This window comes from Micromesistius poutassou, assembly GCF_964030765.1.
Source record: "Micromesistius poutassou genome assembly, chromosome: 17".
Taxonomy (NCBI): Eukaryota; Metazoa; Chordata; class Actinopteri; order Gadiformes; family Gadidae; genus Micromesistius; species Micromesistius poutassou.
In genome coordinates, this window is record NC_140287.1 from 15,996,115 (window position 1) to 16,017,314 (window position 21,200).

Here is a 21,200-nt window from a genome sequence, read left to right on the forward strand (position 1 = left end):
AGGGCAGTGGCGGCTCCTGCGTCCACTTTGTTTAGGAAATCTTCCGCTTTCCCGGCCAAGTCGGTGAACCAAGACATCCTTCACCCTGGGGGAAGACACATTTCGCCGCGACTTGAGGTGAGTTTTCAAGGGAACCAATACCAAGTCGCACGGATTCCAGCTAGGCCTACTACCGCAACCACACAATCACCAACATCAATCTTCTACAAACCGATAGGTCAACGTCGACGAATGTGCAAGGCACCCACATTAATGTCAACCACCTTCTGCGTCTGCACAACGCACAGACAGTAGACACCGTTTGGAGTCAACTATTCTCTAGCCGCAGAGCTAACAGCATAGCTAGCCAGGTTCAAAGCAGGCAGTGACATACCGTTCACGACGCACAGTATAGACAACGGGGAGGTCCGGCTGTGTGGCTATCCGGTAGGTTTCATCAGTGAGTGGAAAGAGGTTTATTCAAAGAAAACAGCCGCTGGATGTCATCAGCTGTCAAAGAGGATATTGTTGATCTGCCCTCCCATACGTGGACCAGGAAGTGTTGCCGCAAGGACCCCATAACAGAACGCCCCAAACAGGGCCCGACTAAAATTCAGCCAATGAGATGCTGCTCAGTTAAAGAGGCTTTCTGTGTGTAGTCACTGTGTCAATATTTGCAGTAAGATCACGCTAAAGTCGTGTTCATTCTTTGGCCCTTATACATAACTTTAGCATAGACTATGTATTACTTTCAACAGGAAACTAAAAACTAATAGGTAAAATATGAATTACTAAACTATAATAAAAAACATCAGATTATAAATCCCAAATGTGTCACCCATTATAAAATAAGTACCCATCATATTGGACCGTGAAAGAGACGAGGACACAAAAGCGTATGAAACAGTGCCTTTTATTTATTTTCCTCGCACTCACTCCAAAATGCATATTTACATAGCATGCCACATCAATACAAGAACCGACTATGAACACAGTCGAGGACGCTCGGAAAAAAAAAAAAAAACAGCAGAGAAAAAAAAAAAGCGAAACCGAGTATTGGAAGAAAAAAAACAAAAACAAAAAAAACACCAAAACGTTTGCTATTAGGAGTCGTTTGAACAGATTAAAAAAAATACAAAACGCCCAGTCGACATGTATATAAGCTGTCTCGCCTCGCCGCCCCCCCCACCCCCCCCTCATCACCAAACTCACAGCTAGCATACCCTCCTCCTCCACGATTTAAAAACCGATGGCCTGTAGCCGGTACGGTGTAGATCGGACCGGGAAGACGCGTTAAGTTACATGGATGCCCTGGTTTTTGACAGTGGTGCTTCAGTATTGGTCAGATCATCGGGGGGGGGGGAGCTGGTGAACTCCTATACCGTTTCAAACCTGTAAAATGCCACCGTAAAAATCCCCCCCACTCAAGTTCCTAAACTGTGTCCTTGTTTGAAAAAAAAAAAAAGTAAAAGTGTCCTTTCGAGGAAGAAAGATGAATAAAAGAGGGACTCGCGAGCAGTGACAGTTGAGGTCGGAATCGAGGGCAGACCAGAAGTTAACTCAATAAAAATCCTGGAAAGAATTGAAAAAATACAATTTATTATAGGAGTTTTGTATTAATGTTTGTAATGTGTGTGTAAAAATAAAAATGGACAATAAAACCGGACAACAAAATAAAAGCAGACAGGGTTCCTCCGAGACAGATCCATCGAGAGAAGGGAAAAATAATAACAATTGTGTCGTTGCTCAATCAGCGTTTCCTCTTTGAAGGGATAAACAGTCTCTTGTATCGGCACACGCACACTCTTCACGTTTCCACGCATTCGCACAATCCTCACTCGCTCATACACACACACACACACACACACACACACACACACACACACACACACACACACATACACACACACACACGCTTATACATGCAATGTAGTTCTGAGGCTGAGAGATCAGTCTTGGAGGCTAGCTGGATCTATTCGGGGCCTGATTCACCTGTAGCGGCCATCTTGGATCTAACGGCTAGCATTTAGATCCAAGATGGCCGCCCGGGAGCAGGGCTGGGTGGGTGGGGGCTGAGATGGCTCCGTGGCGGAGGGCTAGATGAGGCCCCTCCTCTTCTTGTAGTCCTCCAGGTTCAGGGAGCGGCGGGGGGCACCGTCCTTCACCGGCAGGGCGTTGGAGCTCACCGACAGAGACTTGGCCTCTGCAATCAGACGACAAATGGACAACCACGCGAGGGCCGGTTGGATTAAACCACACACACACACACCACCCCCCCCCCCCCCCCCCCCCAAGTGGACCAAATCGAGAGCCACAAACGCAGCGGTGTCATGAGTGGCGTTTGCCTTAACGTCACATGACCGTATTCCTTCACATTTGCACAGATTATTATTTTTTTTAACAAACGACCAAATTTTATAAATTCAGAATAGTCCTCTGAAGAATAAGTAAAATAGCATTTATAAATCGTTTACTACTTTAACGGCACCGACAATCCAAAGAGCCAGTCGAAACTAGATGGTTAAAACGGCGGCGCTTCTCTGCACCTGCGTTGGGAACCTGCAGGTCGATCTTGACGTCAAAGTCGTGGACCTTGAAGAGGTCCTCCGAGAGGTCGCTGTGGATCTTGGCCGCGTCTCGCTCCCGCTGGATGGCTAGAAGCTGCGGCGCACAAACCAAGACACGCGAGCATGGGTATCGGGTCGTTAATGGGGCGCCTTGTTTCAAAAACCACAGACGCGTTGTAAAAAAGGCAACCGTGATAGAAAATGACCCAATACCAATTGTGATCATTCATTTGATTGAACTTGTTGTTTAGCGCGAAAACATTAACATTCAAATAAGTACAACTCAAACAAAACTAAAAATAGTCTGAAAACAATCCAAAAACAAGTCCCAAAGAAAAAACAAATGACTAAAATTAGACTGAGTAGCACCATCTATAGGTGGCCGTGGGTTACTGCAAAAATATACAATTGAAAACCGAACTCACCTTGTTCTTGTCCAAGGCGTTGGGGTCCATGATGGACGAGCCGGAGCCGTACTTCTGGTTCAGGTGGGCCAGGATGGCTGCGTGCACGGAGGGGTCCCTGGCCTGCACACACACACCCCAGAGGTTTACATTACATTACATTCCCGAAGGAATACCCCCCAAGGCGTGACGCTACTACAGTGGTTCCAACGCACTCCATAGACCCAGGCGTATGGTCGTCATGGTGCTCCACTCCCAGCGCAGAGGTACCGGGTTCCAGCTTCCCATCGCTGCGGTCTACCTGTAGGCAGCCTTGAGCAAGACCACCCCCATGGTTCTCAGGAGAACCCTGATCTCCCTCTAGAGGACTCAGCAGAGCGGTTCTTAAAGGTTCTTACGTTGGACACCATGGTGGGCTTGCACTGTCTTCGCGTGAACGGGTCCATCTGTTGGTTCTTGGAGTTCTGTCCTTCGGCCTATGAGGAAGCAGAAAGAAAAAAAAAAAAAAAAAAAGGTCAGCAGACCTGTTCCCTAGCCAATGAGGGCTCTTGGTTGTTCTGAGCAGCAGACGGGCTCGTGACGGGGACTTACCACGAGCGCTTTCTCCGACTCCACGATGTTCCAACTCCGGTTCCTCTGGTTGATGTAGCTGGAGAGAGGGAGAGAGAGAGAGAGAGAGAGAGAGAGTTGCGCAAATGTTGACTTCAACTTTTATTTCGTGGATTTTACCTATTAGAGACATGGATGCAAATCGCCAGTGTATTTAGAGAAAAACGCTTTCTGTAAGAATCCAGTATGTAAAACGTCAGCATTCTACCTCAAGGTAACTTTACAGACTATTGTTTACAGTCACTTTACAGTCTACGGTTTAACAGTCACTTTACAGACTGTATTGTTTACAGTCACTTTAGACTGTATTGTTTACAGTCACTTTACAGACTGTATTGTTTAGTCACTTTACAGACTATTGTTTACAGTCACTTTACAGACTATTGTTTACAGTCACTTTACAGACTGTATTGTTTACAGTCACTTTACAGACTATTGTTTACAGTCACTTTACAGACTATTGTTTACAGTCACTTTACAGACTATTGTTTACAGTCACTTTACAGACTGTATTGTTTACAGTCACTTTACAGACTATTGTTTACAGTCACTTTACAGACTATTGTTTACAGTCACTTTACAGACTATTGTTTACAGTCACTTTACAGACCGCATTGCTGTATTGTTCCCAGAGGATCACAGCAGCCGACTGACCTGATGGCGGAGATGTTCTTGGTCCTCTGACGGTCCAACGCCTCCGCCCTCTCCTCCAGCGTGTTCAGCTCTTCCTGGATCCCCTTGGCTTTTTCCCCATCCCCGCTCTCCTCCGCCATGGCCTTTGAGCAAACAAAAAATAAATAAAAATCACACGTGAAGAAATCAAACACGCTAAAAGACTAAGTCTACCCAGCGTTTTGTACCGATCGATTCACATTGCGTAGATGTTTGCTGAATTTGTAGCACACGATATGAAGACACTTAAGCGCAATGATTGAAATCACTGGTGAGGGTCTGTCTGATCGGGGAGGGGGGGTGCATTTATGCTTCTTTTCATGCAGGCTGTTGCGCGGCCGCCTGATCTATTCACACAAAGCGAATGAAGTTTAGATTATTTTGTACTTTTGTACACGATTTTTTTGATGACGTCTTAGTTAAGGCGGCAGGCGTGTGTGGCTCAGGCGGCCGCCAAAGCTGTGAAGTGCTGTGGGAAACCCTGGAGATGTTGCGGGGTTGACGTTCATGTCGCGGTGCCCCTCGGTACCTTGTCTTTGAAGAGTTGGGTTTTCTTCATGGCGTAGTTCGACGGCGCCTTTCGGAACCGGTCCTTCTCCTTCACGATCTGTCGTCAACAACAAAAAAAAGTTATACTTTGGGGTTGCCTCGGTATGATGATATGATGAGAAGGTGAGAAGGAGAAAACATAGAGGGCAGCAGAAAGGGGACACTGGGTAGAGGGGGGGAGAGGGACACTCACGTCCTCGATGTCTTTGTCGTTGAACTTGTGGTTCATGGCCTCTTTGATGGACTGCTCCTTTTTGGTGACCTCGTCCAGAGTCGGGACCTGCATGCTGGCGACGACCATCTGCACAGAGAAGACAGAATGTCAGGCGTTGATCGTGCATTAACCAGCTGATCCTGGGTAGGGGAAGCTGGTTAATCGGGCGTTAGCTGGTTAACTAGGCGTTAGCTGGTTAATCAGGCGTTAGCTGGTTAACCAGGCGTTAAGCAGCTGATCCTCGGTGGGACACTAGGACAGAAACCATCTGCCTCTTTAACACGTGTAGCGTAACAGAGAGAAGGAGCCATGAAACAAAGGAACTGGATTAAGGTGGACGAGGAGAGGACATTCCTACGACGATTTCGGAAGGAGCTTTGGTCGTCCACTTACAGCCTCTTTCCACTTCATGAACTCGTTGTCGGTAAACTCCTGATTCGACACAAACTCGAGCCGGAAGACCCTCGTGTCACCGCCGTGCCTGAGGGACCAGATTTTAAACAAAGGTTACAATACCGAAGTCCAAAATCATTGACTCAAATACAATTGCGACAGAAAATCAGTTGGGAGGTTAAAATCCTGAGGTGCCGACCGTAGTTGCAGGCCTTTGTTTGTTCTCGTCGTGCCGAGCTGGTACACCTTCGCCGTTTCCACCACGTCCACGATCTCTGCCACCTGTCGACGAGAAGAGAGAAGATGAACGAGGCGTGACGTAAGACCGATGTTCACCTCTGGAGAGGAACCGGCGGAACTCTGGTGGTGACGCTGACCTTATGATGTCACTAGTCAACCAGTTCAACCCGGGCACTTCCTTATCTTAGATGTACTTCCCGTTTAGCATTTTGCACTCAACAAAAAACTATGAAAGTGAAGATAATGATAATGAAGATAATGAAGATAAAGATAATGAAAGTGAAAGTATACCCTGTAGATGTTTAATAAAGATGGAGCGGTAATGAAAGTATACCCTGTAGATGTTTAATAAAGATGGAGTGATAATGAAAGGACACCCTATGGATGTTTAATAAAGACGGAGCGATAATGAAAGTGAAAGTATACCCTGTAGACGGGCTTGCTGCTGCTGTTTCCGATGCCTATCCTGACGAAGCAGCCGGTCACCGTCTTGGAGAAGAAGGGCATGTGGCACCAGCGCTCCAGCTTGTGTCGGGACAGACGGACGCGGTTCAGCTCGTCCGGGAGGGACACGGGCTGGGACTTGGGCGGAGTGTCCTCCTTGCTACAGACCACAGAAAGCACCGCCGCGTTTAGCAATCGGCAGAGAGGGAATCTGACATCTGGCTGTGAGACAATCGACTCCTGTCTTTGTGGAAGGATCTATGCATTTTTGTTCGTAGTTACCTGCATGATCCTTAATGAACACTAAATATGTCATTTGTACTGTATATCTGCATTCATTATCCGACCGTGGTTGCATTTTTAAAAACAGTATTTGTAAATATAGCACGTTCTTCAATTGACGAATCAAAATGTTTGTTCAATGAATGAATTGTATTAGCTGACCTTCTGCCCATGGTTGTGTGTAAAGTTCCCTTCCTAGCCTAAGAGTGACCCGAGGCCACCTAGCAAAACCCTCATCATCCCGCAAAGGAAAAGCGCCACTTACTCGTCTTCATCGTAGGACGACGAGCGGGAACTCCGGTCGCTCTTCACGGACGACTTGTCGTCATCCTCCTCTTCCTCCTCCTCGTCGTCGGAGTAGACCTCGCTGGTCTTCAGGGGCTCGCGCTTGGCCAGGAGCTCCGCTGCTCGGCAACATGGAGGGTCAAAGGTCACCGGTTGCAACAAAACGAAATGTCTACGACAGTGGAATATGAATATGTTTCCTACATAATTATATTGTATACCACATATGTATTGCCAGATACTAAGGGCATCCCAATAAGTCTTTTGTTTTTTCTTAAAACATTTATTTTATCTAGCTTTCACTAATCACCTCTCTACCACCGAAAATGTACCTCAGTGATTCCGACTTCTTTCGCTATTAATATAACCTCGGCGTCGTTTTGAAAAGCACAGTGTAAATAAAGCTTTATCCGAATCAACCAGAATGCGAGGAGCCTCCCACCTGTTCTGTTCTTCTTCTTCTCCCGCTCGGCCTTCAGCTCCTCCATGGCCTGGGACTTCTTGTCCAGCTTCTCGTCCCGTTTGGACCGCCGCTCCTTGTTGTGTGACATCACCTGGCGAGGAGGAGGAGGCAGTTTGAGAACCGCCCGGCCACTCAGACATAGTGGCCGCGGCTACGCTACTAGTAGCTGGGGCGTCCCCCCTCTCAGCCATTCTGATCTTAGACAGGGTGGCCGCGACTACGCTACTAGTAGCTGGGGCGTACCCCCTCTCAGCCATTCTGACCGTAGACATGGTGGCCCCCTGCTACACTACTGTAGCTGGGGCGTACCCCCTCACAGCCATCCCCACTAGGGGTGGGACAAAATATCGATACAGTCCTATTCTTTGTGCGATACCAGAATCGATACACTGGCGCCAAATATCAATCTTTTTCGTTTTGTTTTATTCATGACGCGTTAGACAGGGAGTATTACCCCAAATATCATTATTTTAATTCCTTCCTCAAATCCAGGCCGTCAGATAAAGACAATGGGGTCGACCCTTGCGTTTGTCCTGGAGGATGATGAAGGAGAAGATGCTGATGAAGAGTGACACTCACCACTTGCGTGTCCTGGACCTGCGATAGCTTCCTCTTCTCCTGTTCCTCCTCCTGTTTCTTCTTCTTCTCCTCCTTCTCCTTCTTCTTCGCCGTCTTTAGTTTCTTCTTGATCTCAAACCTGTGGCCACACAGAGGGAACCCTCAGTGCCGACGCCAGGTGTTCTATCATTGGGGGTGGAACGCTACGCGTTTTCATACCGAAGAGATTCGGTATGGTCTTACGGTTCGGTACGCGCGTGTCTCGTGTGGACCCAACGAAAGCAGCGTGGTTTTAACCACTTTACATGCAGAATGGTTGTGTGTGCAGAATCTTCCCCCTCATACCCCTCTTACGCACCTATTGTACAATGTTGAATGGGAGTGGGTTAACCTAGGGATTGTTAGTACTTGGTTCTATGAACATCCTTACTGGTCGGACAGCGATATATTGTTTTTTCTCTTTCTTCTGACAAATGAGCAAGTCGCTTTGGATAAAAACGGCTGCTAAATGCCCAATGAGGACCTGGAATTCATTGTAATATATATATTTTTTTTTTAAGAACAACAGTGTATCTTGACGCGAGGCGGGTGCCATTACTCACAGAGATAGATTACTGCCGAGTGAGAGCATGCAGCGTATCAAAGAGTAAAGGCTTTATCTCCAAAACGTACTCTAACAAAGGCGAATCTTGCCTCGGCCTACCCGCATGTGAAAACAACATCACAACACGCCTGATGAATGATAAAGTCCACACGCACGTTAAAAAACATTTACATCAGCCGCGATGCGACATATATGCAGCATATTCTATAAAAGGCACCGGTGAAAAGACACACGTAATGCCCAACCTGTACAGCCTAGTGAAGACGAGCTGATGCTCCGTCCCTTCACCAACATGTCCTGTTTAAAGGATTCATTATACTGGAGTTTCACTTTTTAATCCTCCCTCAATTTGCACACTTTGTCCTTGGAGTTTGTTCCAAGTAAAACAATGCATATTACATGACCTCACCCCTTCCTCTCCTGCTGCCCCTTTCTCTCCCTCCCTATCTCCTTCTCCCTCCACCCAGTCTCTCTCCCTCCTTCTGTCTCTCCTTAGCCATCTCTCCCCACCTCACTCTCTCCCCTCCTCCCTCTCTCTCCCCTACTCACCGTCTCTTGAGCACCTCCCTCTTCTCGATGCGGTTGAAGAGCTCCTGCTCGCGCTCCTTCTCCGTCATCTGCTCCAGGCGGGCGCGGTCCTCCTCGTCGCCCATCAGGTCCTCCCCGTAGCCGTCCCGGAACACGTCGTCCTCCGACGAGGACTCAGAGTCCGAGCTGGAGGACGAGCTGTTGCTCTCCGAGTCGGACACCTCCCCTGGGAGAGGGAGCGCCGCGTTAGACACGGGGAGTCCGACTCCCGGTCCGGAGGGTTCGGGTTCCAATCCCAACACATGCAGTCTGAACCTGGAGGCGTCCTAGCCGAAGACACCCCCCCCCCCCCCAGCCCCCCTAAACCCCTACTTCATGACGGACAGATAATGTGGCCAATTCATTTACATTAATCTTACACTTTCTTAATCTCAATTATTCTATTTATGTCATTCATATATATTTAAAAAATGTATATGTATATATGCAACAAGTTGCTTCGAATATTTGTATCACAATTGCCATACACATTTATACAATATGAAATGCTTTCCAGCAATCGATAAATCACAACTATCCAAAATTGTCTGCAGATCTCCATGGCGATGGGGAGTCCCCGTCGACCACAGCCAGGAGCCGCCATAATGTACGGCGAGAGAGCAATAGCATTAGCTGCTACGTGAGGTCGACCCCGGGGATAGAGGACTAATCACCTAATCCACCTCGACGCTTAAAGACTCACTCATCGTCTCCGTGGTAACTGAACCGTCAGCTGCAGAGCGGCGTGTTTAGCAGCCATTAATCCCGAGCCGGTACGTCCCTAACCGGCACATCTCCGCCTGGTACGGTGGCACCCCGTGGGGTGCAACTCACCCTCCTCCGGCGCAGAGCTCTCGGCCGAGCTGTCCCCATCGGAGCTGCCGGACGCGGCGGCGGCGGCCTTGTGCAGCTTCTTCTTGGAGGTGGTCTTCTTGTCCGAGCCTTTCCCCGGCTTCACCTTCTTCTTGCCCTTGGTGCCGCCCACCGTCCACTGGAGCGGGGAACACGAGGCGATAGGGCTCAGTTATGGATCCACATTGACGCAACGCAATGACCAACGCAGACGCAGTCGTGAACCCGTTTTGGTCCGGCGTCGGGTTTTTTGTGAGCGGACCAATCACAGCCCTTGCTGCTGCGGCGCCTCGACGCAAGGTTACAAATAGAGATGCTCCGATCAGCATTTTTGGGCCCCGATTACCGATCGCCGAAATCTAGATCTACCGATTGCCAATCAATCGGAGCATCTCTGGTTAAAATGTTTGTGAGGCGCACGTCAGGCCCTTGCGGTAGACGCAAGGAGGGTCCACAAGGACGTAATGGGTCTGCAAACCCCCTTGTGTTGCTTTGACGTGGAACCATAACTCAGCCTTAAGGGTCGTCGGGGGAGCGGACTGAAGGTGTGACCAATGACGTGCCTCCCCTCTTTCCGTCGGAGTTGAACTAACCGCGTGGGATTCAACCTCAAATCAAAGCATCAAACGTCAAATTGAACTATAAAGCAGGCTCCTACCTCGTCGTCGCTGTCTGACGTTTCAGAGTCTGTCGACGCCGCCGCCGTCGGCTTACTGACGGGCTCATCCTGTTCGTCCGAGTCTGTCCTCTTCCGCTTGGCCAAAGACAGCAGCTCCTGGAGGAGCAGAGGGGGAAAAACCACGCTTACAGGCCGGGCAGAAAACAACCACCGAAGGCAGTGTCAAAAAATACAACAGAACCAGAAGGTGTGGGAAAGGCTTGATGAACAAAAACAATTGAATTGACACACTGCAGTTATTTGATCAACACAAATCGTGGTAATGTGAGATTCATATTACTGAAGGAATCGGTGGAGAAGTTGCATACCGACCTAATCAGGCAGAAAATATATAATATACGTCAGTCCCGTCCATTCACGACACCGTATTAAACAGACAACAGCATATTACAACTCTGCGGGCAACATGTTTTTGCACCGGTACGGAGGGATGTTTGATGGCCATTGCGGCAAACGTCTGTGCACCAGCATCCAGCCTCGCAGCAGCAAGGCTGTGTTCGAAACGAACCACAGCCTCACGGCGCCATGCTCCCTCCTGCAGAGTGTTTGTCAACAACACCGACACAGACATCCAGCCCTGCGCCCGTGACGTCACGGCGGGAGAGGGGGCAAGGTGTTTTGCTGCGAACCCCCCCCCCCCCCCCCCCTCCCTACCTCCCTCCCGCGGCGCCATCACAGCCACGAAACGCACCCAAACAGTAGTCACGGCCATGTGTCGATCAATCGACGGACACCACCGGCAGTGCCCACACATCCCACCATAACACGGATGTCGCACAGTTATTAACCCCGGGGACGAGGCCACCCCTGCGCGGTGCCCAGTGGGTCTACTGCTATGGGGTAGAAGAGCTATGTTTAGCTCCTGCGTTAGCGGTAGCATTGGTGGCTAATGGGTTCATTACTGTCACTACTATCCAAAATAATTTTAATCGGCTTGCGTCGAGAAAGCACACCCGTTGCAACGACGCGCGGAACGGGATTCGGCGGGCGTGGGACCATTCGTATGCGACTCGGTTTGTAACGGAGGAGGGCCGTCGCTCTCGGGTTCCTCTCTGCCTCAGAAGAGCGACCATCAGCGGCTGGCCTCGTCCCCTCCTCCTCGGCTAGCGCTAGCTCCTAAAAACCTCCGGATGTCGACCGCCGAGGAACACCCAAACGATCCCCACAAAAGCCACAAACGCCCCTTACCTGGTCCAGGTTATCGTCGCTGGCGCTGTCTTCAGAGTCGGAGTCTATCACGACTCGACCTTTCCGTTTCTTTACATTCACCATGATTAGCTGCCGAGGCTAACCCGCTAGCTGCCTCTGTGTCGTCTGAAGTGTTTGGAGGTAAACCGTGCGCATGCGCAATATGCTATGTTGTCCGACCAGGGGAGACCGTTTTCGGGGTTTTTATGGTGGACACAGACGAGGTACATCTCAGGTGGGTGTTTTTATGACGTTATAATTGGTGTATTCGTGGGGGGTGGTGGGAAGTAAACGTAAAAAAAAAAAAAAGGAGACGTGATAGTAGCCGTGGTAGGAACTAAAGTGTGGGAGGAAACGAAGAGGGGAGTAAACAGTTCGGTGCACTCACTCATGGGAGGAGCGTCCGTCCCACTGCGGCTGCTGCTGTAAACATACATGTCTCCTTTGACTATAATGGATCATTAAACGCTGTGTGTATGTGTGGGATAGGATATGAACGATTGACAGCACTAACTGATCCTCAATAAAGGTCATTATTAGTCCTGTCGTGTACACGACGTCTCTATTCCATTCACCTGGGTCCTGCATGCTCTATGTAAGTGGAGGTCACTGGGAGCAGATGATGTACGTATGACGTTGATTCTCATGTATTATAGAGTTAAACGTTTTTAATCATTCTCGCGTCAAACGTTATCTTTGCCCGACTGTCCTTGCCACTCTCTCTGCGTACCTGTGTTTATTCAAATGTGTATAACCCTACAATATCATGTCCACGCCTTTCAACAGGTAATCCAGCACCACTCAAGAACCCCCGTTTCAAGCGTTTCCTGTTGAGGACGAACTTGCAGTGTGAGTGATAAAATAATGTGATTTTCTATTGCGGCACACAGTGCAAAAATATTTCCATCACAATTACCCATTGTTCATCACCACTTAATTTCCACAGTGACGGTAGCTCTGTAAAATGTCCTTGTCGCGGATCGCACGCCGTCCTCCGGCGGGGCTGCTTGGGTGCGTCCAGCAGCAGTTACTCCTGAACCCCTCCTCTCTGCCGGTGGGGGCCACCACGAGGCCCATGAGCCGGGTCCCGTACCGGAGACCCGGCGAGCCCAAAGACAACCGGCCTCCCTGGAAGAAGATCAAGTTCGACTTTGCCAAGGGTGTGGAGGGCGTGGGGCGGCAGATGATGCTGCTGAAGAAGGAGCTGCTGGACCCCCTGGTGGGGCCCGAGGGGAAGCCCATGCTGGAGCACATGCTGGAGCAGAACCGCGTGGTGTGGGAGTTCCGGGGGCCCGAGTGCCTGGAGCAGTGGAGCGTGTCGTCAGACCGCGAGATCGGCGGGCAGAGCGAGGCCTACCTGAAGCTGGGCCGCAACGACAACACCTGCCTGCTGTACGGGAGCCTGTGCGCCGCGCCGCCCCGCGACGGGGAGACGCGCTACAGCGGTTACTGCACCCTGCGCTCCAAGCAGCGGCTGGTGAGTGGCGACCCTCCCTCCCCTCCCCTCCCTCCCTTCTCTTCCCTCCGTATTTGTGCCAAACGTTTCCACCCTGAATGGGGGGTACCCCAGGTACCCGTTTCACTCGTTTACTGAAGAGTAAAATTTTTTATAAATTGTATATCCTAGATGGCTTTAGATTTGACTTTTCAATAGCAGAATGACAAGGCAGTATAAAAAAATTCCTAAGAGAGTGTTACAATAAGTGTGCAAATAACTATACAAGAAATATGAAAAGTCTATATCTATAAATGGGAAGGGTTTCATCCTTTATCATGAACCTATTACATTGAAATCAAATGCATGTCATTAAGAAGCAGGTAGAGTTAGGGCATCTTCTTCCTCAAGGATTCCTACAGGTAGGCCATGGGAAATGAGGTATCGAACCCGGTACCTTTCCCCTTTCAGACCCCCACACGATCCTGCTCCCCCATAGGTCCGGTCAGATTTAATGACACGATCCCCCTTGACCTCATAATGACCGACACAACGCTCTGGTCGCCAGTGTGCCTTCGACCGGAAGACCCACTTCGATTGGACGAGCTTCAACACACTGCACCTGCGGGTGCGTGGCGACGGGCGTCCCTGGATGGTCAACCTGGCCCCCGAGACTTACTACAGCCACCAGAAGGACGACATCTACAGCTACTTCCTCTACACCCGGGGAGGGCCCTACTGGCAGGACGTCAAGGTATGGCTCCACAGTGTCCCCTTGGATTCAAAGCGAGGGGTGGATTGTTTTGGTTGTTAGACAGCTGACATTAGGGAAGTCACTGGGCCGTCTAAATGCACTATGGCCAACGGTTGGATGAAATGTGTCACATGACACATTTCACCCAATGTTCCCTCCGCTGTGCATAAAACCTTGTAAAACCTCAGATGTAGTTGGTTGCCGATAATATTTTCCAAGCATACGGTCATAGGTAACGGGGTTGGAAAATAAAATGAGTAAAAATGAGAGGATACAAAATGTATTTATTCTTAACTTCGACAGATCCCTTTCTCAAAGTTCTTCCTCGGGCATCGTGGCAGAATACAAGACGACCAGCACCATCTCTGGCTCGACAAGGTAGAGCAATGGCAGCACTCTTCATGCATTTAGAGTTGAGTTACAATGACAAACCAAAAGCAGAGTAGCAAAAATATGACAAAATATGACATCAAATATTAACATTTGGCTGCAACGGTTCAGACTGGAGTAAAACAGCCCAAACCTTATGGTTTAGTCTATGGCAGTGGTTCTCTTTTTCTACTAGTGTACCCCCTCCTCTAAGATACTTTTTCAGCTTAGTACCTCTTCACCGGCACAAAATAATAAAAATAAATAATGTACAGTATGTGCGTTCTATTTGGCAGTGTAAACATGAACATTAAAAGGGTGCAAATACTCTCAAATAATTCTCCCCTCAAAAGAAGCACAACGCCAGGGGAGGGTCAGAGCATGTAGAGGTGAATCCCATTCAAATAGATTCCTCCTGAAACTGACAACATTTTGGTGTCTCTGGGTGCGCTTTTTCATAGATTCTCCTTGTTGTCAGATTGACGTTTCAACCACTTGTCCTTTTTCTCAAATTGATTTTGTCTAGATTTTAGAATATATATATTTATTTTCAGGAGTACCCCTTCAGTACTCCAAAGTACCCCTAGGGGAACGAGTACCCCCATTTGAGAACCACTGGTCTATGGGTTTGTGCGGTCATGCAGTGCTTTTTTCCTCAGATCAACACGATAGGCTTCACCCTGGGGGATAAGGTGGACGGGCCCTTCCAGCTGGAGATAGACTTCATCGGTGTGTGTAAAGACTACGCACACACAGAGGAGTTTGCTTACGAGAAGTACAAGAGGAACCCTGAAGTATAGGCTGGACCGTTTCATTCAGCCGCTTGAAGTTACGGCTGCTGAAACCAATCTATTGTAAATACATTTCAGGGACGGACTGAACATGGAAGTCAATAAAAGTTTTCGGTTTTAATTCAAAGTCAGTTATTTGTTTCATTTCTCTTCGCGGTCTTCGATCAAGTTACAGAAAATATCAACTTTAAAAAAGGGCAATACAAAATTTAAACAAGGACACATTTATTCTGAATCTTTAGATCTATCGACATTGGCCTTTTTTACATAAGGATTTCTGGCCTGTCCCAAGGTCCAAACCCAAGGTCCACTTTAAAAAGGTTTTATACAAACGTCCAGTAATAGATTAAAACCATGGGTTTTTTTAAGGGCAAAATACAAAAACAATTCAGCAAAACGTAACACTACTCTATACGTTAAAATTGGCACTACATCAATTAAAAGCTGCAGCAACTTTTTCTTCGAAATACAAAATAGTTACAAAACTACAACAATTTCTAATGATGGTTGCAGGCGACAAAAACCCAGATGACGTACCAGTGAAAGCCCAGTACAGACAGGCAAATATTTACAAGAAAAAAAAAAATGACACACTGTACAGGTCTGCAGTCTACACACAGGAAGCGGTTATGACATCACGAGTCCCCGTCTGGCTCCCAGAGCGCTCTCCTTCTTCTGCTTCCTGCCCTGCGTCTGCTTGGTCCGCCTCTCCTCCCTGTGAGTGGCAGGTACAGCGTTAAGCCTCAACGGCCCACATCGCTCAACCGTCGCCTCTTGTCCTGGCTGCTGTGCACCACCACGGCACAGTGGATGAATCTCGGTCGCCACAAAAATCAAACCCTTACATGCAGAATAATACTTCTGTGTTGAACAGCTGTCGGCAGGGTAGAGGAATCCGAGCATAGACTGCTTGGAGATTTCTAAAAGGTTGGCAGCCAAGATACAAATATCTGCTAACCTCCTGAATTGGCTATTGGTTCATGCACACATTCACACACCGACGGCAGTGTCAACCATGCAAGACGTCAGCCAGCTCGTCAGGAGCAGTCAGGGTGAGGCGTCTCGCTCAGGGACACCACGACACTCAGCTAGGAGGAGCCGGGGATCGAACCAGCAACCTTCCGGTTACCAGTAAACCCGCTCTACCTCCTGAGCCACATGGCGCCCCCCAACAATAGTACAAGCTAAGTACAACCAGTCTCCCTGCTGCCTACCTGGTCTGAACCTGGTGCTGTTTGTAATTCTTCTGGTGCAACTGAACCAGCGTGGTGTTGGCCGCGGCGTTTTCCTTTGCGTCTCCGAAGGGCTTCAGCTTGCCTGTGAAGGAAAATGTATTCATGTATTAAACCAGAACTGGAAGCAGGGTCAGGTTGTTGGCTAAACTAGTGGTGGCCCCGCAAGCGGTATATGTCCTACACTATGGTGCTTGTAGGAGAGAGTCCTACGCTATGGGGCTTTTCGGAGCCTCCCTGTATGGGGCTTGTAGGAGTGGCTTGGATCAAGCTTTATAGGGCTTGTAGGAGAGGCTTGGGCCTAGCCTTATGGGGTTTGTAGTAGAGAGTTCTAACTTGATGAGGGCGGGGCTTGTAGGAGAGAGGCATGGACATACCTGTATGGGGCTTGTAGGAGAGAGGCTTGGACAGGCTGGCCTTCAGGTCGAAGCTGGGCTTGTTCCCGGGTGTGATGGAGAAACTCGTGTTCCCGGTGAAAACAAAGGCTCCTGTAAAAATAGAAGAAAAGCGAATTAAAGCAACGTATTGCTCACCATTTCCCCCCCCCAAAAAAGGCATAGATCAGTTGAACGGTTTTACTCAAAAAATTTGAACAAAATTTCATGTCATAAAAGTTGTTCCCGTTTGTGTGAAAATATGTGCCCTCTTGTGGCTAACTCGGACATTGCATGACGGCATGGCACGCGGTGCGCTCCGCCACGGCGGGCACATAGGTCAGCTCACCAGGAGTCTTGGAGGCGGAGGGGTTGGAGCTCTTGGTGACGGAGGGCTTGTCGCCGGTCGCTCTTCCAGAGGTGCGCCGGGCCACACAGGCGGACAGGCGGGCTGGGGTCTTCAGCAGAGACTTCTTGGGTTTGTTGTCTTGAGTCGCTTCAGAGAACCTGCACACACACACACACAGGGGGAGGGTTTATAGATTATAAATGTGAAAAAAAAAAAATAGTTTTGACAGTAAGTGAACCGACTACTATACATTGCTGTCATCGTAAGAGAACCCTTCAATAAGAACAACGTATGTATGTATCGCATATACTCTGTATCGGCCGATACTCAAGTTCAGGAATCGGTATCGGGACTTTTTTTTTTTTTTTTTTTTTTTTTTTTTTTTTTAAATCGAAACATCTCTACTTAAAGGTTCCGGGTTCGATTCCCCAGCCTGCATCTTTATGCAGTGCAGGCGTATGAAAGAGTCTACTGAACAACTAAAGAGCGAGGCGTGCGAGGAACAAGGAGCTACTGACTGGACGTTGATCCTGCGCGTGGACAGGACGGAGGGTCTGAAGGAAGCCTCTCTCTGGACCACCCTGCTGGCTCGGGGCTTGACCTGGGCAGCGGCAGGCTTGGGAACCGCGGGGCTCATCAGGGAGGACCGGGACAGCTTCACCTTCACAGAGAGAGAGAGACGTGTCAATCACTAGAAGTGGACCGCTGGTCCACACTGGATGAAAGTCCACACTGCACTCCCCCAAAAATATTTGTCTTTATTCTGGCATGGCATGTGAAGCTTTTGGCGGACATACCAGCTGTTGTGGTTTGACATCAGCTGGCTTCGGCAGAGCTCTCTCTGAAGGAACCTAGAAAATAGAGTCCACAAGTAAAATTAACAACAACCGGAACGATCACACACACACACACAGGAACTATTGAACGATTCCCCCAGTGCATCATGGCTGCTTACCCCCAGGTCCTGGGAGGCTGTTTTTAAAGCCTTCCCCTGCTTGGTCTTCCTCTGGACGTATGAGTCGATGGACTCCATCCTGTTGAAGTGGGCCTCGTGGAGTTTCTTGAAGTCTGTGAAATATATACCACTTTTAATGATTCTACCTTTACGATACAACTTTATTAATCCCCCGTAGGAGAAATGAGTTTGTTGCAATAGCCAGCCGCAGTAGAAAAACACAGGATAAAATACAATAAAAATACAAAGTACTAATACAACAAAAGTAGACACTAAGGGAAAATGCTAGACAAAATGCTAAAGTAAGGAGAGGACAAGACACACAGAACAAACAACAAATAGGGCAAAGAAAATACATGGTATAAACAGTTCAAAATATAAATTATAAATTACAAAAAAGTGTAAAGTATAAAGTGTAAATTGTAAATTAAAGTATAAAGTGGCTAAGTTCCAGAATTTAAAATGAAAATGGTCTTCCCCTAATTGTATCTTTCTGTTTAGGTTTCAGGTAATTAATTGCCCCCCAGCCCCTCCACACACATCTTACTCACTTATTGTATCTTTGTACATCCTGGCACTTAATTTACACACTTATCGTATGTTATATGTCCTTGCAATTAAAAAAAAATAATAATAATACTGAGCATTGTGTAGCATCTTATCCTAGCTATCTCTGTTGTATACGGGGAATGGGTTCACCTAGCGTTTGTTAGTTCTTGGCACATGGTTCCATGAACATCCTTATTGTACCCACAGCGATATATTGTTTCTCCTTCTTCTGACAAATGTACTTGTAATGAGTCACATTCGATAAAGCGTCTGCTAAATGCCCTCAACGTAAATGTTAATGAGGTGACGGGGGTCCTATGGGAAGGCGGGTGGATAACTTACTGGGGGTGCTGGCTTTCATCAGAGGCTTGTTCCTCTTCATCAGCCCTTCATGGCGGGGGATCCTACCGGCCACTTCCACCTTTGGATCATTTCCTGTACCTGGAAATGTTGGGACATTGAGATGGATTAGGCCTGAATGGACTTGAGACAGTGCCGTCACGTGTTGAATCTGTGCAGTCATGAAAATACATCTTATTTTTTCAACGTTGATCATGTAAAACTGCACGATTTACACCCAATATTTGCCAATTCATGATATTTAGGAAATGTTACATTTTACAGCATTGGCCCCTGAATCATTAAGGGACTGGTACAGTTAACGGCAAACCAAAGAATAGACCTCAGCAGTGAAGCAAATGCACAGAGAATCCCGACACTTCAACCAAAGGTAGAGTTTCATGCTCCACATAGCATAGCACGACACTGACCTGGATCACAGGCTGCCGGTTCTGGTTGGACCTCGGCTTGCTGCTCGCTCACAGGGCCAGTCGGCTCGGGGTCTGCGGTCGCAGACACTCGTCTCTTCTTGGCGATTCCACCCTCAGCCAGAACCCCAGTCTCTGGCTCCTCTGGCTCCTCTGGCTCCACCTGATCAGAACCAATCATAGACCTTAAAACTCTAGCCAACACATGGAGTACGGTAGCGATTCGGGGTTAGCAGTACTGGGTAGAATGTTAACGCATGCTCTCCTGGGATTTTAAAACCTTAACTTTAAACCCGTCCTTTTGTGGGAGTGTGTGTGTGGCTGACGGCTGGTTCAAGCAGCCTCACCTGGCCGAGTCTTAAATCGACTCTGGGGCTGTGTGAGGCTGCACAATGAGTAATCAGTGTGGACAGGTTAAACCACACCAAATACAGTACAGTACACATTTACACAATAGATAAAACGGACAGAGAAGACACTGACATTGGAAACTTTCCAATTCAAATAACTTTCCTTTACTCTACAACCGGTCAATTTGAATTGGAAGGTTTCAAATGCCCATGTCTTCAGTGTTTTAACTGGAAGGTTTCCAATGCAACTCCTGCTGTGTATATTCACCTCAGCTGTGACGAGTGGCTCCCCATCAGAGATCTTCCTCTTGGTTGTCTTCCCGCGACGACTGGTCACAAACAGAGACTTCCTAGGGCTGGGCTCTTCCCCCACAATGTCCAGGTTGGCATTCACATCCTCCTGTGCGTCAAGGTCCTCACTGCCATTGACCTGAAGAAGTAAATTATGTTTTAATGTCAAGTGAGTCAAGTATAGACATGGCTCTGAGGATTAATGAACCGGAGGGATCTCTGTCTGTCTGTCTGTCTGTCTGTCACAAAAGTGCTGCTGACTGTTTAGATTTCCAACTGCTGTTTAGAGGTGTATAGTTTCCTTGCATCTCTCTCTCTCTCTCTCTCACACATATATTACCTGGTCCTCTTTCGGCTGCTGTTGTTGTTCATAGTGCTGCTTGATGGTGGTCCGCAGTCGATCGGCCTGTTGAATGCACAAGCGCACGGTTCATTCCCTGCCACAATCATGGGTGTATCACCAAATAAGAGTAAATTGTCCAAACTGCAGCATGTTATGTGCGGCTTAGGCCCGCTAGAAAACAATGGGCGTGGGGCTCACACACGATCGCCAAGCCAACGCCGTTATTGAAACAGATTTAGAGTTTACGCTTTCGTTACCTTCATGTTGGATTTAAGTCCAAGTTCCTTCGCCAGACTCCGCAGCTTTTGGTACTTCATAGCGTCCAGATCCATCTCTAGGTGGTATTATCGGTGGTTCTTATGGGAGAAACTGCACACGCTTCAACTGAATCGGGAGAGCGTTCTGCTGGCGGTTAAATTCAGATTCAAAACACAGCCGCAGAAGCGCTGTGATTGGCTCGTTGACGTTACCGGAAGTACATCTCAACCAATGGGGGGGGGGGGGGCGTTTGCGTTTTCAATTTATTTATTTCTCCACGTTTCCATAATTAACCTCACATATTCTGCATGTTTTCAATAACGTGTGCACATGTGTAAAACATTTAATTGGGTCACATTGCAAAAGCATGAATGTATAAATATGATAATATAATTATTATGTTTTTGTGGATAGTGATTCCGCACCCTCTCCCACCTGCCAACCGGGGGCAGTGAGCAGCCACACCGCATGACATATAATGGTGCTATCCATTTGTATAGACGCCTTCAAAACACTCGGAGTTTCCGGGCGTTTCGGGGGAAAGTGTTTTGAACGCTCTGTTCAAAACACTGAGTGTGATCGGAGTTTTCCCTCAGAGAATCGTGCGGAAGCAACCCGAGTCCTCCGAGTTCACCTCACAACAATGGATGCCCATTTCACTGTCATTAGACTAAAGTGAACTTTCAGCAAGCATTAAGAGGCCAACTTAACACCCATTCTAACATTTGCATACATTGCTTACAATTGTAAACAACCCCCTGATAAACTCTCGAGAGGAGAAATTAAAATCGGTCTCCAAATTAATTGCACTTTCATGGAAACCAAATCTAAGAA

The 21,200-nt window shown here is 48.1% G+C and overlaps 4 protein-coding genes across 6 annotated transcripts in view; 1 reads left to right on the forward strand and 3 right to left on the reverse strand.

Moving 5' to 3' along the window:
• The window catches only part of golga5 (golgin A5), a 9,339-nt gene extending 8,824 nt beyond the window's left edge, over positions 1–515 (reverse strand). Inside the window, exons 1-2 of the mRNA XM_084482078.1 lie at positions 374–515; positions 1–85 (exon numbers count right to left, since the gene is read on the reverse strand). The exon at positions 1–85 is cut by the window's left edge and continues 605 nt beyond it. Coding sequence (XP_084338204.1) covers positions 1–77 — 77 coding nt within the window. The 5' untranslated portion in view covers positions 78–85; positions 374–515. The remainder of the gene's footprint in view (positions 86–373) is intronic.
• A 367-nt stretch (positions 516–882) lies between these two features.
• rtf1 (RTF1 homolog, Paf1/RNA polymerase II complex component) lies at positions 883–11,695 on the reverse strand. Its single transcript, XM_084482335.1, has 18 exons — positions 11,550–11,695; positions 10,341–10,457; positions 9,665–9,821; positions 8,813–9,017; positions 7,681–7,798; positions 7,081–7,192; positions 6,619–6,757; positions 6,054–6,231; positions 5,587–5,669; positions 5,388–5,475; positions 4,974–5,081; positions 4,761–4,838; positions 4,214–4,335; positions 3,542–3,599; positions 3,349–3,426; positions 2,972–3,073; positions 2,526–2,640; positions 883–2,182 (listed from the first exon to the last, which is right to left on the reverse strand). Exons 1-18 carry the CDS (start codon positions 11,631–11,633, stop codon positions 2,076–2,078), a joined length of 2,049 nt encoding a protein of 682 aa, XP_084338461.1. The 5' UTR covers positions 11,634–11,695; the 3' UTR covers positions 883–2,075.
• Positions 11,696–11,765: 70 nt separating this feature from the next.
• Positions 11,766–15,199, forward strand: ndufaf1 (NADH:ubiquinone oxidoreductase complex assembly factor 1). 3 transcript variants are annotated; one of them, XM_084482339.1, is made up of 6 exons: positions 11,766–11,784; positions 12,336–12,398; positions 12,496–13,026; positions 13,553–13,738; positions 14,042–14,116; positions 14,767–15,199. In XM_084482339.1, the coding sequence occupies exons 3-6, from the start codon at positions 12,514–12,516 to the stop codon at positions 14,905–14,907; spliced, it is 915 nt and encodes a 304-aa protein (XP_084338465.1). In that variant the 5' UTR covers positions 11,766–11,784; positions 12,336–12,398; positions 12,496–12,513; the 3' UTR covers positions 14,908–15,199. The 3 variants fall into 3 exon arrangements, with proteins under 3 accessions (XP_084338465.1, XP_084338463.1, XP_084338464.1); XM_084482337.1 differs by lacking the exon at positions 11,766–11,784 and adding an exon at positions 11,942–12,173; XM_084482338.1 differs by lacking the exon at positions 11,766–11,784 and adding an exon at positions 11,942–12,144.
• A 104-nt stretch (positions 15,200–15,303) lies between these two features.
• On the reverse strand, positions 15,304–20,502 carry nusap1 (nucleolar and spindle associated protein 1). The gene is made up of 12 exons (XM_084482336.1): positions 20,366–20,502; positions 20,106–20,171; positions 19,743–19,904; positions 19,128–19,287; positions 18,700–18,798; positions 17,809–17,921; positions 17,651–17,704; positions 17,372–17,514; positions 16,854–17,011; positions 16,508–16,618; positions 16,113–16,215; positions 15,304–15,613 (listed from the first exon to the last, which is right to left on the reverse strand). Exons 1-12 carry the CDS (start codon positions 20,438–20,440, stop codon positions 15,526–15,528), a joined length of 1,332 nt encoding a protein of 443 aa, XP_084338462.1. The 5' UTR covers positions 20,441–20,502; the 3' UTR covers positions 15,304–15,525.
• Positions 20,503–21,200: the final 698 nt, after the last annotated feature.